General features: G+C 26.5%; 1 protein-coding gene across 1 annotated transcript in view; it reads right to left on the minus strand.

The window, feature by feature from the left end:
* Window positions 1-19754, minus strand: part of LOC126906090 (uncharacterized) — a 74475-nt gene extending 54721 nt beyond the window's left edge. Inside the window, exon 1 of the mRNA XM_050686365.1 lies at window positions 18790-19754. Within this exon, the coding sequence (XP_050542322.1) occupies window positions 18790-19652 (863 nt within the window). The 5' untranslated portion in view covers window positions 19653-19754. The remainder of the gene's footprint in view (window positions 1-18789) is intronic.
* Window positions 19755-20213: the final 459 nt, after the last annotated feature.

The raw sequence follows: 20213 nt of genomic DNA on the forward strand, positions 1-20213 counted from the left end.
TCAAAAGATCACAAATCGTATCTAGTTGAAGACATTACCCTTAAAAATTGAAAAAAATTCCCTCGTTCCCCGCAAATGGGGGAAATATCCAAAAAAATTACAAATTTAAAAATCGCTAATTTTCGTCATTTTTTCATTTTTTTTTCTTAAAACTTCCATAACTATTTCAAAAATCAACAAATCAACATAATTTTTTTTTATACTAAAACCTTAAATATTTACCTTTCATTTGATATCATTTTTTTGAAAATCTAACACTTAACCTGCTCATTGAGGGAGATTTAAAATAGCAACTTTTTTACAAAAACTAACTTTTTCAACTTAATTTTTGAAAATGTTCCGGAAATACTGCGTCCTTTAAACATATATAAAATTAAAGCTTATTTTATGTACTACAAAATGAAAAAAAAAAATTTGTCCCGACGATCTATCTTCTATACGCAAATGGCTACCATATTGAAAAATATACTATTTTTGTATGATAATTATGGGTTTTGTATTTTATTTTAATAGAAGTTGATGTTGCTTTTGCAATTATCCATCAATTTTTTAAAATTAAACACTATCTACAGATTTGCATCGAAGCGTTTCTTATGATAGTGATTTTAATCACTGTTAGATTAAATCTAGACTGAACCCAACTATGCAATGTCTCCACTATTTTATTTTTTTGTAATTTTATAGGTGAAGATATTCTTTGCGTCCAGCATCATACAAATGATCAAAAATGTGTTTTTCTATTGTAAATAATGAACTATTTTCATTCATAATACTGCCAAAATAATGTAACGTTTTGATACTTTTAGTTATGATCAAAGAATAAAGTATTAAACATATAAGTAGTTCACATTATGTTGTATCAAATTGTAATACATGTAATAAATAATACATATACTTAAAATAATATATCACCAAATTAGTGTTCCCCCGTGGATAAGATGAATAAAAATAACAATACCCTTACACAAAAATCAACTACCCTCCTACGCTTTCCATATAACGCCCACGTAAAAGATTCTATCACATTGAGCTCATATCTACCTTAGATCACTCTATGGATGATTAAAAAGACGTAGGCCATATGGAAATAGTTTATTGTTCAGGACAGTTATGCTGTTTAAAATTTCTTTATTGGATTACAAATTATTAAATTACAAATGTGTTATTATAAAATACTCAAGGTCAACGAATATACCACATAAATATACAATAAGGGTTTACACAAAATATCAAAAGAATAATTAAATTCGATTTTAACCTTGGGTAGATTTAATACAGAGTTGTACTAGTAAAATAGTTACAAGCCAGTTAATATACTTACCAAAATCGCGCAGTTGCACGTGACCCACATACTTAAATGTCATTATTAGCGACACCAACTTAATAATGATTCATTGCAACCGAATATTTGATTTACCAGGATAATTAGAAGTAAGTGGAAAAATATAATTATATAATAAATCTATAAAAGTACCTTCGCCGAAGGATTTTTAGTAAAAAACAATCAGAGTGAGCAAGATTGTGGGAAATTACTAAAATATTTGCATAAAAAAAATACGATATTAGCCTATAAATTCATATGTTTATTTTTGTGCAGGAGCTAAATAATAACCTTTCGTTGCTCTTTTATCTTGTATTCACATATATCATACATACTTCTATAGGTTCACATACCCGAGATCCTTTAACTTTCATTCTATTATTGTCGATACCGTTTACCGACCACCCCTCACGCCAACCAGTCGTTCTTTTTTCTGTTTATTACAATTAAAATAATGAACAGTGATGTTAATCTTAGAGGAAGAATCGTTTTTTCTTCATCTGATTAATCTCTTATATTTACATTACTTTAAAAAAAGTGTTTACATTTTACATTTATAAATAACCTTGGAAAAATTGTTTCTATTATGACGTTGAATTAAGTTTTTATGTAGCTTCTTGGATTAATTTTCGAATAACTACAAAATTAATTAAATTGTAATAACTTTGAATTTTTTCAAATGGTGATTTATTTTAATTTTATATTCATTTTAAATTGTTATTTTATATATAATTTAAAAAAAATTCTTGATTTTAAAAACTAAATTATTTAGAATTTTTTTTTATCCATATTTTTATTATTATTTATTCAACTATAATAAATATAGAACATTTATTCTTTGTAAATAGCGTTAATTGTTAATAGCATAATAATTTATAGCGTAATTTTTAATTTCCAAAAATAAAATATTTTTACAAAAAGTATACTTGTTTTCAATAGTCTTTTTGATAGTCAATAATTAAACGTATGATTGATTGAAATAAACACATTTTTTTGTCATACATATTTTTTTCGAATAATTTTCATTTAAACAAAACTCAAGGAATGATTTAAGGGTCAACTTTGCTATTGAAAATAATAAAAACAAATAATATATTTTAACAGTTATCTAAATTAACTCTTCAGAAAATATAAGAAGAGGGACAACGATGAAAGGTTGATTGAGTTTAGGGTTTTAGAGTACAATCGGTTATATTGGGTAGTATTGTCCAAGGGTTTGTATGGAATTAAAAAGATGAACTTAAAAGCTTAGGTTTATGCAACTAAATTTCTTACCCGAATTAATCTATTCGTTCCTTTGAATCTCAATATCTCGTTAACGATAATAACCTTATTCGAGACACTTCTTCTCGTACACATAATAATTATATAAAACACGAAATTACCACAAATTTTATTCAAAAAAGATTAATGAAAAGAAAGATTAACACATTGATTATTATAATGTTCGCATTATAGCAATTGTATAAAACGGACAATAATCCGTACCACACATTATGAAAATATAGTTGAAAATACCGGTCTGTTGGAATTTTTCGTCCTTAAATATGCTTATATAATTCCCCCTTGAACCAATAATCAGTCTTAACAAGGATATTTTTTATTCCTATGTTATCAAAACAATTTATAACTCATATCCATAAAAAAGTGCATTTATTTGGTAATTTCTTTTATAATTATAGATACTACTTATTTATTTTTAAATAGAATTGACATATTTATTCCTTTTTTATATAAAATAAAAAGGGATTTAATATAAACGTTTATATAAAAGAACGATCGAAGGAATAATTAATAAAAGCATCTTTGATGAGGATATTTTAATTGACATATTTATGACTCCTTTTCAAGATGCGTATGAAATAAATAAAAACGGACAGCATACAAATTATTAAAGTACAGCTAAAATAAATATTCTATTATAATTTCTATACTATTATATTATTTATAATTCTTATTCGCTTTATTGTTACTAGCGTGGATAAATTATTTAAAAAACTATTATAAAAAATATTGTGGATCTAAACAGAAAATTTTTTTTTAATTTTTGAAGGTGGTAATATTTTTTATAAAATTCATTAATATTTGAAAAATACTTGTAATATCAACTAGTCACTATTGTGAACAATAAAATTGAGATACCATAGAACCTGTATTAATAATATTACATTATTTGGACATAATGAAATAAAACATTTTTTAATGTGTCTAATTATTTATTAAAGTTAATCGAAAATAAAATAATTAAAAACAAATTAGCCTTAATTATTATTATATTTATCATAATTTAAATTACTAAAAAAATATATTATCATAACTAATATTAACATAAAATTCTGTAAAAAGTAATAATTATATTACATTAAATTAAGTAGTACGTCAAATATAACTATCTACTTATTATAATACCAAATCACTTATTATATTTAAATGTCAATTTAAAATTTAATTTAATATTAATTATGTTCTAATAGAGTGGAGTATTTATATTTTTTAACATTTAGTAGTTCAATAATTCTAAATGTATTTCATTTAAATAATGTTTATAGTATTAAATTATATTGAAATCATATTTTTTGTAATTTTTCATAAATAAGAAAAATTATACAATGTATATTTTTAAGCAAGTATGCAGAAAACTTATTATGAAGGCTAGTAAGGTCGGACTGGAGATAAATAACGAAAAAACAGATTACATGATATTAAGTCGCGAGGACAGAGAATATCAACAAAAACAATCTATGAATGTTGAAGGACATATATTTAAAAGAATCATGCATTTTAAGTACTTGAGGCAATTGCTAACACTAGATAATGACCTGAAGATGGAAGTCAGTACTGGGTTACAAAAAGGATAGAAATGGATGGAGAGAAATTTGTTTAGCGGTATGGTCTCAATGATTGAAAACCAAAAAAAAATCTTCTCCAGCTTTTACAGCTCTTACAGTCCATTTAGGACCTTCATTGCCTCAACACCTCTCCACTAATCTCTGCTTCGCTATCTTCAATCCTTACTTCTGAAATTTCCATGAGATCCGTTTTCACACTGTCCGCCTATCACTGTCTTGATCGACCCCTGGGTCTTTTGATTAACTTTTAATCCAATCGGTTCCGCAGCTTTTATTAGGTCTGCGGTCCTCCTTTCCACTTCGTTTCAAGAAATACCAATTATAACAATATCATCTGTGTATGACAAGGTAGTATTCTGTCCCAGAATTTCCATACTTTTTCTAGCGGGAGAGATCTAATTACTTTTTCTAACGCCAGATTGATAAGTACAGAAGAAAACGCATCTCCCTGTCTTAGTCCAGCTCTCACTTTAAAACTTTCTGATAGTTTATTCGCAAATTTTACTTTACAATATGTTTCGGTATTGCACTCTTTTATCAGCTGGATTAATTTAGTTGGTATACCAAATTCTTCCAGTACTATCCATATTTTTCCCCTTCTAATACTATCATACGCCTGTTTAAAGTTCACGAAGCAAAGGTGCACTTCTCTACCATACTCATAGTACTTTTCTAACAATTGTCTGATAATAAAAATGGGCTATGTGGTATAATTCCCTCTCATAAAGCCGCCATAAACCCAACCAAAAAAAAATATATATTTTAATTATTTTATTACTTTTATTATAGAGATAAATAAAAATATATAAAAAATTTTAATATAGTACAAAATATTATAAAGGAAAATCATCTTCTCTATTACCTCTCTACCAGTTATATCAATCGATAGTATTTTTACACCGGCTATCGACCTGACACAGTTTAAAAATATTTACTAGATCATAAGATATTAAAGATGTTAAATTATAGTGAAACATCTTGTATGTATAGAGATAAATATTATAAAAATAATTATTTCCCATTTACCATTGTTATACTAGTGATGTATAGTATAATTAGACATAAGTAACTATTTTATCATGTTTCAATTTTTTTATTAAGTTATACATTTTCGTGATAAGTTTTATCAAAGTTTTCAGTTGTCTTTGAAAACATAAAAACTTAAATCACTGGTCATAACGCTTAAAAACCCGTTTTATTGGTGTAACCGATACACCATATTTCAAAATAAAATGATTAACAAAAAACTTTCAATGCCTGTTTAAAAATAGTCTTAACAAAATCTATATTTTTTTTAATTGGAAAAAATGTAATGTTTAACCCGTATATTATTAAGTCCAAAACCAAATGTTTATAAAAGTATTATTAAATAGCTATAGATTCAATTTTTAAATATTCCACCCTTATTAATAATATAAACAGATATAAATATTATGTAAAACAAATAAAGAAATATAATTCCACATCATAAAACCGTAAATTGAGGAACCCTCTCAAAAAGAAATTGATTGAGCAATAGACGAACTTAAAAATCATAAAACACCAGGCAAAGATGGTGTAGTAACAGAACTACTAAAGAAGGGAGAGACAACATTTTGGAAAAAATTAACATTAATTAAAGAAATATGGAGAACAAAAACGAACCCAGACTAATGGAACACTGCTACCATTTGTCCTATATTTAAAAAAGAAAATCTAATAGAAGATGAAAACTATAGAATTATTTTCCTGTTGGACATAGTATGTAAAGTCTTAACAAAAACAATATTAAAAAAAGAATAAATACATTTGTCAATGATATTATCGCAAGTTATCAATGTGGCTTTTGAAAGGGAAAGGTAACCACCGACCTTATATATGTTATGTAGTATTACATAACATAACATATAAGTTATGAAAAAGTATTACGAATTTGGTGTAGACCTACATTTAGTATATGCATGAAATATGGAAAGATTGGAAATACTTGGAGTACTAGGAAAATATGTAAATCTAATAAAAATTAATAACCAGAAAACAATTTGTAAAGTAAGAGTTTTGCAGAATGATTTGGAATCATTTATAGTAAAAACCGGTTTACGCTAGGGAGACGCACTGTCTCCTACATTATTCAATTTTGCTCTTAAAAAAATAGTAAGAAACATGAAGGAGGAACGCAAATGGAGATAAGAGTAGAGTCAGTAATGTTAGCATAATCCGATGATATTATAGTAATGAGAGAGACTAAGGAGAATGTTACCCAGACAACTGAAAGACAACTTAGGACAAGCATGTCAATAAGAAAATAAGACAAAGTACATCGTGGTGTCAAGGAACAATCTAGACTTAAATGATTTATTTGTAGACAATTGGAAATTTGGAGTAATGAAAACTTCAAGTATTTTTGGATAAACGTCAACCACAAGAATAATATGAATCAAAAATTAAACGATAGAATCATGAGTGGGACACGTGCATTAGTCTAGTATAATTAAACTACTAAAATCTAAATTACTAACATGTACATCAAAGATATGCCTATATCACAGCTATTTATTACTAACAGTGACGTACGCGAGTGAGACATATTCATTAACAAGAGGCGACGAGAGAAAATTAATAATATTTGATAGAAAAATTCTCCGGAACATGTTTGAACAACGTTTCAACTGAGATACAATGACGTATAACAGAAAAAAAATGAAAAGCTATAAAGTTGTACAACAGATCAAATAATCTAGCGTTAGTCACGAATAAACGACCAGAGTGATTTTGACATATTTGGAGAGCGGATGGCCAACTAATAAAAAAAAGTACTTGTGGATAAAATGAACAAAAAGACTCCTAGAAAGACCCAGAACCCGATGGACTGATGTAGTTGCCAAGAATCTGAAAGCTATAGACCAGAATGTGACATATGAATTGACTTACAATAAGGATGGATGGAAAGACCTGATGAAGGTAGCAATGGTTCTTGGTTGATAACTGAGAAAAAGATTCTTCAAAACCTTCTTTTACTCTAATTTTGTTATATGAGAGATGAAAACTTAAAGTTTCAAAAAAACCACTTACATATTTTACTGCTTCATATTATAGCAACAATATTTATACAATAAGCATTTGTAGTTTTGGTTGACAGCACTTTTAGTAATATGTGCTCCAATAAAAAATGTATAACTGTTTATGATTTTAATACAATATAATAAGTCGACACCCCTATAAGTTTAAGACATGAATATGTTAGCTAAATAAAGATGTTTATTTTTTCTTGATTAGCTATTGATTTTTACAGTCCTATTGAATGATCATAAAAATACATCTATTCTTTCATTTCTACCACTAAACAAGCTTGATGATTTAAAACATAAATTTTCATACAACTCTATGTTTTCTACAAAGTGATTCTTTTAATGCTAGCCAAAAATTTATGTGTGAATTATAGTAATCATATGATTACTATAACTCCCAATTAAATTTCTGGATAGCGTTAAAAGAATCACTTTGTAGAAAACATAGAGTTGTATGAAAATTTATGTTTTAAATCATCAAGCTTGTTTAGTGGTAGAAATGAAAGAATAGATGTATTTTTATGATCATTCAATAGGACTGTAAAAATCAATAGCTAATCAAGAAAAAATAAACATCTTTATTTAGCTAATCAAAAGATATAATTATAATATTGAAATTATAAATTTATTAAATGAGTTCATTTAAACAAATATCAAAAATTAGAAATCTCATAAAAATGTTGACCGAGTATAACACGTAAAACAAAAAAATCATGTCATTTTAAATCTTTTGCTGTAACAAAATAGCAGGAAATCCTTCTTAAAGAATTTAAGTCTGTGCGTAAAGATCTGATAATTTAATTTAAATACTTACATACTCGAGTTTTACAACACAAAAGAATTACAAACATTTTTTACTTTAATAAATGGTTGTAAGCTATACATTTTCATGAATCCGGTTTACTTATTGTATTCACAAATAAATATTGAGTAAATATTGAGCTCATAATTTTTTTCAAAAAAATTGATTAAGTAAATTATTTTTTAATAAACTCATTCATAAAAGTGAATAATAAATATTTTAAGTACTTTTTATAAATTAATTTATCATATATTATTCCATTATAATAGCAAGTTTTGAAATATTCGTTTTGGTTACATCTTACTAAATATCATATTGAAATAATTTCTAATTAAAAAGACAACTATTATAATATTATTGGAAGAACAATCAGCAGACTACTTTTATATATTAAATTGATTTAAAGATACAATATTCTATGCGTCACCATGTAAGGTAGGTGAAGGTACTTGATCATAGATTATATTAAGCTTTGTATAAGGTTTCTTGGGCCTAGTACAAACTAGATATTATTACCCGCACCCACCTTACTTTAAATAATAATTAAAAGAAAAAAAAATTTAAATATCGAATAATTAGTGTAAACAGTTTTTATCTTAAGTAAGAGTTTATTTTCAGTAATTGAATTTTCTACTAATTCTGTTATGTCATTTAATTTTTCTTCACTCATTGATTATTCTTCTGATTGTTTTATTTCACTAGTTCCTGATTCTTCACAGTATTCAAAGCCAAACATGTCGTACACACTTATCAAATCATTCTCCATAATACTTAAAAAGTACCATTGAATTTCAAAATTATGTACCTTTTTTACGTCACATAAAACATTATTATTAAAATCATTTACAGTTTTAATGTATTCATAATCAGTTGATTCCCACGATGTAAAGACCGTACAAGCAATTAAAAATTCGTCTATGGAATCGAGTAGTTTAAAAATAATTTTACTCAAACCTTGTGTAATGTTTCGTAACTTTTCATCACTGATTTCTGGCAACATTGCAACCATTAAACATGATTTATTAATTTCATTTTGCATTTTAACAATAACATCGGTAACAACACTTGGAAGATCATCTCCCTCATACTTATCGGAAATAAATTTTAATGAACTTGACACTTTTTTAAATACCGGTTCTAACTTATCTAAACATTGTTTTATAATATTTATTGGAACGCGCAACATTAGCATATCACCAAAAGCAAAAACAATTTCAGCAGTCATATTGCAATAGTACCCATTCAATACCAAATAGAATAACCGTATTTTTTCATTTAAGTTTTCTTCGGTAACAAAATGACCTTTTGAATTTCCTGGAAGAATATCAGACGTAATCTTGAATTCATTTTTATATTTATCCAATACTACTAATACATTTTCAGCAATTCTATCCCAAACGTTTAACTTAAACAGAGCATTCATATCATCTATATTTGATACTGACGATTCTACATAATAAGTTATGCAAAAAAATAAGAAACCATAAAACATGATTTTTTGATTCATTTTTAATCTTTTTTATTAAACTTGAATTTTATTTTAATTTAAAACTAAATTAAAAGAATAAATTGTGATAATTAATTATGGTATTTATAATATTTGATTTACTATAAAAATAGTTTATTTACTAAACAATAATAACAATTATATCATTCTGTCTTAAATAAATAAAGCATTAGTTCAATATTATACAAGATAAATTCAAACAAAATATAGTAAAAAATATAAAACATTTGTAAGATATAATTTTAGAGCAAAACATGTTTATTTTTTTTTGAATTATAAATTAAAAACATATAGCAGATTTAGACAGGTTTGAATGTTAGGTATGTATATTAATATATATAAATATAACATTATTATGATTTATTTTTGTTTATTGGAATTTTGAATGTTAATTGACAAAAAGATATCAATAAAATTATTTTTTAATAATAATTTAGATTTTCTCCATTCTTACGCATAAAAATTTTAAAAAAATGTTTGAAAGTCGAAGAAAAAAATTATATAATTTAATCCAAAATATTTTCTATCATTCTAATTAATAAAAAAAAGAGATACATTTTTTAAGTACATATTTAATATAGTTTTAAATTTAAATAATATTAACCACAAGCGATTAATTTTTATTACTTAAATTACATAATTTTAAATAATTATTTCTTCTAGTCTATAATACATTTGAAATAATGCAGCTTTGCAAAAAAAAAGTTTTACAAAATCATAAAAAAGTTTTTTTTTCAAATTTTTTTTTATTTTATTTTAAAGTGTGTCAACTAAGTCCCCCAAACACATTAATTGAAAATATAGCTTATTTTTTTACTAAGCCAAAACATTTAATTTTAATAGTTTCAATCTTTTAAATTAGGAAAAAGATTTTTCGCTATCGATTATGATATTAAATTATATTCATATAACAATTTCTAAGTAAATTTCCTGTATGTATAAAATTATATATTATATTATATAATATTATAAATATATTATATATAATAAATTAAAATCTTCTCAGCTTCGATGCGAAGCTAAAAATCCAATTGATCTAATTAATATTTTGTATTGCTATTCTTTTTTAAATAATTATTGTTTTTCAGTCAACAATTTTTACATAATAAACAAAATAAATTTTATTCAATTTTTGGGTAAACATTTTTATTGTAACATTACAAAAAATAACTCGATAACTAATTCGATTAATTTTGAGTATTCTATGTACACTATTATTTTGTTATATGAAAAAAATGATAACTTGGGTAATACAATGGATAAGATACATAACAGTGTTGATCAAGTTATTACACGTAAAACAAAATATCATCTCATTTCAGCCCTCTTCTCTAATACAATACCAGGAAAGTCTTGTAAAAATATAGTTTAAAAAAACTAAAAAAACACGCTTTTAAACTATGTTTATTTTTTACTTTTTAGTTTCATATAACATATGAAAGCGTATTTTTTAGTTTTTTTAAACTATTTTTTTTTTTTCATAGATAACTCGGTATGTATGTTTTTGGTTAAAATATTGTGAAGGACAGGGGCACTAAATATTATGGTGTGTACCCGAACAGGCTAAAAGGGACGTCCGGCATGATCCTCAGGCGTCAAAAATTTAGCAGCGTTGATGGCGACGGTGCGCGGGTATGGATCGGTTCGTCGAGTTCGGTAGTGCGGAACCGGAACCGGTGGCATACATCATCGACGTTGTCACTTTAAGAACGGGAAAAAGACTTGACGTATCATTTGCGGCGGGTCGTCGTCGGTCGTGCGGCACTTGCTGTACTTAGCACCGTGGCGTATGGCACGCGGTATTGGTCAATCAAACAAAAATACTCATAGTAGGGCGACGGCTGTAAAGGTGGTACGAGTGGCGGGGCCGTGTCAAATTAAAATTTGTTTATACATATAATATTGATGAAACGCACGCGTGTACGGGTACGAAAACCAAAAATAAAATTATACAGGAATAGTGTTGTCGGCATGTGGTGAGTGGGGTGAGGTGAATGCGTTACGACCGTCTAGTCTCAAGGCCATAGACGACGGGATACGCGAGATAACACGTGGCGCGTGGTGAGTTACAAACATACCTACAGGTGAAACTAATATAAGCGTATAATAAAAATTGATCACTTGTGGCTAATTAATTAAGTAAAATTAAAACTATATTAAAAATATTATTAATTTAAAAATACTATAAAATATTAAACTGAAAGCCACAAAAAATTAATGAAAAGTCGCGGATACGTATTTCGGAAACAATGTTAACATTATCAACGCTAAACACATACTGACACCCCGACTAGAAAAAACTCCCTTATATACCCCTAGTGACCTTATCACCTAGTGACGTCATCACTAAGTAATATTATCACATTTTGCCAGTTTACACAAGTTTAATAATGAATTTTTCAGTGGGCCAAGATCCCAATTAATTAAATTGTTTTTATTTTTAAACATTTCTATTGCTTCTCTGATATTAAGTTCTTTGTAATTATTTACGTTTTTAATTATTTTTATGGTTTTAATGGAGTGATTATGTGTCAATAAATGTTCAGCCACTGGAGATTTCTCAACTTCTTGATTTTTAATATTTCTTAAGTGCTCTTTAAACCTGACCCCTATGTTTCTTTTTGTTTGTCCTACGTAACATTTATTACAACTATCACGTTATATTTTATAAATGCCTGATTTCTCCCCTTCATCTACCTTATCTTTAGGGTTACCTAATAAATCTCTTAAATTATTACTCTTAGATGTTACTATATTTTAATATAGTTTTAACTTTACTTAATATAAGCGTATTAAAAAATAAAAAGCAGAGATCTGCTAATTTAATATTAAAATCTTACATACTCTAGTTACACAATAATAAGAAAATACAAACAATTTTCACTTTAAAAGATGGTTGTAAGCTATACATTTCAATGAATCAGGTTTACTTATTGTATTGGGTAAATATTGAGGTTTTAATTGTTTTCAAAAAAATTGATCAAGTAAATTATTTTTTAATATTTTTGTAATCTCATTTATAAGAGTGAATAATAAATATTTTAAGTACTTTTTATATATTAATTTGTCACATATTAATTTATTCTAATAGCAAGTTTTAAAATATTCGTTTTGATTACAACCTATTAAACATCATACTGTAATAATTTTTAATTATAATAATAGAAAACTGATTTTATTAAATAATTCACACAGATCCATATTAATATTGACTTTTTAACAAAGAATGGAAATATTTATACATTTCTACAGTGACGAGCAAAAGTGAACACAACTACCAAAATTTTTGGAAAATTAGCATTTTCAAAACTAAAAATATAAATTTAATTTAATAAATTTTTGAATCCATATTCTAGGGGTTAAAACAAAAGTTTATGCACAAAAAATAGTCACAAAAAAGATAAAAGGCCTGAGAGTTTGTTTATTTAAAAATACTCACTTTTGCACCTATTATTAATACAACGTAAAAACCCAAATCGTAGTGCGTGTCTTTGACTTGCTATTTTTAGGACGTCTAGAGAAAAGAGATTTTTCACTCTTGATTTGTTTACATTTTTTTCTATTACAAAAAGAATATTCTATTTCTATTTTAATCAGTCTTTCGTAGTAAAAGGAACCAACATGAAAATTACTCCTCAAAAAACGGCACAAATTGTTTCGATGCTAAAATCGGGTCAATCAACCAGAGAAGTGACTCGACAGTGTGGCGTCAGCCAAACGACAGTGCAAAAAATAAAAAATAAAGGTTGTCTTAACGCTTTACCTCGACTAAAAGGAAGACCTAAGTGTACTACCCCACAAGATAGACGAAGACTTGCTCACTTTTTACAAACGGGAGAAGCATCTTCATCTTCAATGGAGGCCAATCTATTACAACATTACACGGGAAAAAAAGTAAGCAGATGGACAGCTTCGAAAATTCTCAAGGAACAAAATTTTGTGTGTGCCGAAAAAAAGAGAAAACCCGCAATTTCCAAAAAAAAATATGAAGGCTAGGTTAAAGTTTGCTAAAGATCATAAACACTGGACAGAAAAAGACTGGAGGAGGGTGATATGGTCGGATGAAACCAAAATTAATAGATACTGCTCTGACGGAAGGTCCTGGTTCTGGAAAAGAACTGGCGAGAGCCTCAAACCATCCCATATCAAGCAGACGGTCAAGCATGGTGGAGGATCTGTCATGCTATGGGGCTGTTTTACTGCATATGGACCCAAACCCATTCATAAAATTGTTTCTACTATGGATCAATATATGTATAAAAACATTTTATCAAGAAATTTTCAAGGTATGGTCGCAAAAATGCCAATACCAAACAATGAAATCATTTTCCAACAGGATAATGACCCCAAGCATACAGCGAAATACGTTAAACAATGACTTGCCAATCAAAAATTTAAAATTATAGACTGGCCAGCTCAAAGTCCCGATCTGAACCCAATAGAAAATTTTTGGGCATATTTAAAAAACAAATTATGTAGTGAGTACCAAGTTCCACCGACTTCACTCGACAATTTGTCGGAAAGAATTAGAGAAGAATGGACAAAAATTGATGTGGACGACTGCGAGTCATTGGTCAACAGAATGCCACGAAGAATGGAAGCAGTGATAAAAGCTAAAGGCTTGTGGACAAAATATTAACGCTAGAATATATTTATAATAATTACCGGTGCAAAATAAAGTACGTTTAAAAATTCATTTTCTATAAACTCGCTACTTATTGTTTGTATTTTTTCAGCTAATAAACTTTAATTTTGTTATACAAATACATTTGTTTGTTTGATTAATATAATTATACATGTGTTGTTTTTTTATAACCTTATTTCTGAAAATTTTCTTATTAGTGTTCACTTTTGCTCGTCACTGTATATAGCATCATATTAATATGCTACCACAAAAATTATGTAACGTGAGAAATTTCAATTCAATTGGTGTCAACGTTTAACCAATAAATTCAACCAAGCAATGGTAATTTTCATAGATATAATTATAATCTAAATCAAGAATATTTGTTGGTTTATAATTAAATAATTAATAATTATTAATGTGAACATTTTTCTTATAATCTTATCTTTTTCTCCATAACAGTTAATACTGTAAAATGTACAGGATCAAAAATCAATTTTCAACATTCTATATAAATTTAACTACAAAACATGTAGTTAAAAACCTAGAATTATTTTTTAAAAATAGTACCAATATTATTACTACGTTAAAAGTTATCGTATTGGATAATCTTTGTGGCTCGTCTTTATATTTTTTTTGACAGTAAGTTTAAATAAAATCGATGCGTATAATATAACAGCTTCCTGTAGTATTTATATTCAAATACCATTAAAAAACTATGCACATTTAATAAATCCCTTTTTATAATATATAACAAGTACCATTGAACTTCTTAATAATACATCATTTTGGATCATTATAATATATTCATAATTGCTTCATATCCATTACTTCATCTATTTCATCCAATGTAACTTTTGTATTACAATCTAAAAAAATATTAACTTAAATAAAAAGCGCTTTGATATTTATATTCAAATCTTGTATAGTTTTACATAATTTTTTATCATTGACAACTCTTTTAATATAAATTATTAATTCAATTTTGTATTTTAACAATGACATAGGTAACAATACTGGAAAGATCATCACTTTCATTATTATCAAAAGTTCATTTTAATGAAGTTGTCACTTTTATAGATACTGGTTCTAATTTATTTAAATAAAAACATAATATTTGAATAGCTTATGAAAAAAAAAAATGATCACACTAAAAAATTGACTGACCAATATCAACTTTTGAACCAGAATTTTAAAAGATGTTAACATTTTTATATCAGACCGTCAAGAGTAAAGCGGTTTATAAATTCCTTGTTATAAAAAATAACTAAGCCGCCCATCACCTCCAACCATTTTATTAAGTTTTAATAACTACCAAAATACCAATTTAAAAATTGTGAAAGATCGGTTAATTTCTTAATAAGATCATTTTCTTGTTTTTTAACTAGTTGAACATTATTTTCTTTTAAACATTTTTAAAGCAGTAGAAAGAAGATAGGATCAATTTTTTTTTTTTTGAAATTATAAATGGCAGGATATACAAATAACTTCTAAAAAAAAATAGATAAGGTAGGTGGGAGTAACATTAACGTGGGCATACTTTTGTTAGCACTAGTGAGTAACAAAGTGTACTACAAGCAGATTTTTCGCTAGTAAGGATGTGATGCTATGTATGATTAAATTTGAGAAATACTGAATTAGTCAACTTAACTCTCCTTATCTTAATCTATATCAACAAGTGAATATTAAATTTATGGTGATTTAAATTTCAAAATAAGTCTGATAACTGATTATCATGAACACATTCTCCTTTTCTTAAATAAATAGATCGGTATTGTCTTTATGATAATAAAACTATTTATGACAATAACATAAGTATACGGCAACTTGCTATTGCTTTTTGGCAATACGTTTAAGTCCTCCGCGTAGAGTCATCTGTTCGATGGTCACGACGAAAAAGTCTCATACGTTGCCATGACAAGGTCTGTTGATGACGTTTCTGGGCAAGCCAATCTCATCCAATGCGCTATCGTTGACTCGAGGTTGTAGTTTTCCTTTCCATTTATGAGGAAACCTCTCACAGTCATACTGTCGTTCCGAGTTGGACCCTCCGTGTAAAACAGCTCAGTTGACCTATTCGTTTAAACGGTCTTAATTACAATCGCTTTGGTAATGTAGTGTAGGGTGCTACCAACGATTTGTAATAATAAAAAACAACATTTCGATAGATCGTACGGGCGTTATTGTTTGTAAAAGATGGTCTTTTTTATAATCGCAGTATGAATGACCAACTCGTTTCAGTGTTCTTTTGCGCAATCGTGTTGGGTTGCCAGCTGTAAACTACTGCAAACCAGACGTACAGAAATATGTCAAAATACTTAATAATATTTCGTAAAATTGTCGAAATTGGCATATTTACGAATATTTCATCATATTTGACGAACCCATATGTGATACAACCTAATACTTCATACAAAATTTGTTTAAAATTAAATTTTACAAAATAAAAGTAATAAGTAAATATTATATTGAACCGATCGTTTTATTGCTATAGCTGAGATAGCTCGATCATATTACTATTTTTACTAAATATATGAGTTTTATTGCTAGATTCTGTTTGTTATCATCTGGTATATGACAAATAATAGGTATACTCTACGCAAAGTATACCTTATTTATCAATAGATATAATTATATGTATTTGATTGGCTTAAACTCATTAGTACACTTATTTCTCAATATTATTGTATAAATTAAAAAAAAATTGCTACATAAAATTAAAATGTTAAATTCAAAATAATTCCCAAATCATAACAAAATATATATAAGATTTAGATTTTAATGATTTTTTTTTACAATTAGGATATAATTATCTATGCTCTTGGACACAGCGTAAAAGTAACTCAGCTTTTTAATCGTTTACTGTTAAACTGCCATGAAAATCTTCCATTATACTTTCTCAGTCGAGTCATTTAGTACATTAAGTGAGCATACAATTTTTTTTCCATGTAAATAAAAATCGTCAGTATTGATATGGAATCCTTAAAAAAATTACATCCTGCTCTTCGACAAAAAAAAAACTTTTTTAAGAAAGTTTTTCAAAAAGAAAAATCAATTACTTATGAAAAGATATCATTTTTTTTTTATTAAATCTAAGCAATATATTGTTTTGCTCATCCAACGAGCTTAGTGCATGGATCCAGAGTGTATTTTTATTTTATCTTCGATGCGAAGCTGAGAAGGTATTGAATATACTATGGTGTGTTTTTTTTTCTGTTACCACTTTTTCTCAGCTCTCGCCGCACTGATTTCTTTCAACGATACGTCAAAATATCACAAATCGTATTTAGTCGTAAATCGTAATCGTATTTAGAATACATTACCCTCAAAAATTGAAAAATTTCCCTCGTTCCCCGTAAATGAGGGAAATCTCCAAAAAAATTACAAATTTAAAAATCGCTAATTTTCGAAATTTTTAAAAAATTTTTTACTTAAAACTGTCATAACTTTTTCAAACATTAACAAATCAATATAATTTCTTTTTTTATAGATACTTGATGTCTTTTCCTATCATTTGGTATATTTTTTTTATAAGTTTAACCCTTTACCTGCCCACAGGGGGGATTTAAAATAACAACTTTTTCATAAAAAATTTACTTTTTCAACTTAAATTTTGAAAGTGTTCCGGAAAGTCTGACACTTTTATATATATCTTAAATTAAAGCTAATGTAATTTACTTTATTATGCAAAAAAAATTTTGGACTTTATTTTGTCTTCACGGTGAAAATGGCTACCAAATGCTATTATTGTGTGAAAATTCTCGATTTTATTTTTTACATTTTTAACTTTATAATGCTATAACATATTGAAAAGTGTATGGATCAACATAATTTTTTATGAGAAATAATATTTTTTAACAATCCCTTTTTCATTCGACTTACTTTATCTTAATCAGGATATTAATAAGGAACTAGCAGATCATGTAGCTTTTGGAATAATCCACCAATTTTTTAAAATTAAACACTATCTAAAGTTTTGCGTTTTTTATTTATAGTGATTTTAATCACTGTCAGATATCATTATACTTGATCCAACTATGCCACGTCACCACTGTGCCGCGACCCCCCTGTGCTGGGTTTTTTNCACTGTGCCGCGACCCCCCTGTGATGGGTTTTTATATATGTGTATACAATTTGGTGGATAAGCCCGAAGAATTTCCAAAACTTTAAAAAGGACACCCTAATATATATAAATATAAATATATATATTTTTTTTTTGTGTTAAAAATCACTTATTAAGACAACACAAAATAAGTATTGTTTTAAAACTAATGAAATATAAAATATTATTTTGATCGAGCTGATCTCAATAAATAAAATTTATGAGACTAAGTTTTGATAAAATTAAAAAAAATTCTCTTAATATGGGTAAACGTTTATTTAAACTTTATAACAACGGAAAATTTAGTATACTAAATTAAATTTAAATTAATGCAAGGTATGGAAAGTCAATATTTAAAAAATTAACCAAAAACTAATTATTTATATAATTTAAAATATTTATACTCATTTTTGTTTTTTTTTTTTAATATTATTATAAAACTTAAAGTTACAATAATAAATTCTAATGGAGAAGAAATCGATAAATTCTTATACAGAAATAATTCTAACATCAATTTTGTTTTCCAAGACGAGTTACAGATTGAGTTTTTTGAAATCAGTTTTACTTAAATCTAGTGGTTCTACTTGTGTTTTAATAATACTACTTGTATTATTTGTTTCGTTGTATTTAAAACCCATATTGTCATAAAATTTATTTATATCATATTCTGACAAAGCAAAGTGAAACCAATGAGCTTCAAAATCAAACATAGTTAAATTATTTGACTTCAAATATTGAACAAAAAAATCTGTCAATTTTTGAACCTCATCTTGATCATTGTATTTCAAATTATTATTTGGACAATCATGTTCTAACTGAACGAGAGATTTGTGTATTTTCTTGACATTTTGAAAAAAATTATTTCTAATTTCACTCTGTTTCTCTTCATCTATATTTGTAGATTCTAAAGATTTCTTGTAAGCAATTTCCGTATTATTTTCCAAATCGTCTATAGAATTTTGAATAAGAATTGGAAGATCATCACCTGTATAATGACTGGAAAACAATTCTAGTGAACTTTTCAATTTTAAAAAAACCGTCTTTAATTTATCTAGACACATTTTAATTATAGTCAATGAAACATTGGTTTTTATCATATCTTTAAACATATAAACGATATCACGAGTCATATTACAATAATAATAATGTACTACCATATAAGCTGATCGTATTTTTTCATTAACGTTATTTTCGGTTACATATTGTTCTCCTGATTCAGCATCAATAATAAATAAATTTCCATGCTTATCCTTTACAATAAAATCATACGCTAATAAATTTGTTTTCCAAAACTTTTGCTTGAACAAGTGATTCATGTTATCGATAATAGAATCATCCGAATATCCATTTTTAATGTTACTAAATATGAATAAACAATAAAAAATATAAGTTACAATCATCTTCGAATTTTTAAACTTTTCTAATTATTAGTTTAATTTGTGTTAATAAATTTTATGCAAAAATCGTGCAAGTAAAATAAAAACAATTGATACAATGATTATATCACTAATAAAATAATTTAAATTATAACAACATTTTATAGAAATAATTTTTGGAAAATCGAATTTGTGTAAACAGTTACAATTTATTTGAAAGTCGTGTATTTTATTTTATATATTTGCACAAATTATGATTTATTTTAACGGACGAATAAAGTTGTTAATAAAGTTACCTTAAACATTAGATAATCGTAGGCTACCTTTTTGTGTCCACAATAAGCTTATTTTTTTTTTTAGTCCATAGTTCTTGTTTGGACATTATTTAGTGTGTGTATACACAATAGTTGCGATGCTGATACATATATATATATATATATATAAAAAAAAAACAAATGTAAAATTATTGTAAAGTTTTCTTTTGTATACCTGTTGTGCTAAATAATAATTAAATGTTTATTATTATGTATATTTTTGAATACACATTTGTATTATATATTTTCTTTTGTAGTCATATGATAAAAC

The sequence above is a fragment of the Daktulosphaira vitifoliae genome, unplaced genomic scaffold (assembly GCF_025091365.1).
Source record: "Daktulosphaira vitifoliae isolate Bord-2020 unplaced genomic scaffold, ASM2509136v1 Scaffold_4, whole genome shotgun sequence".
Lineage (NCBI taxonomy): Eukaryota > Metazoa > Arthropoda > Insecta > Hemiptera > Phylloxeridae > Daktulosphaira > Daktulosphaira vitifoliae.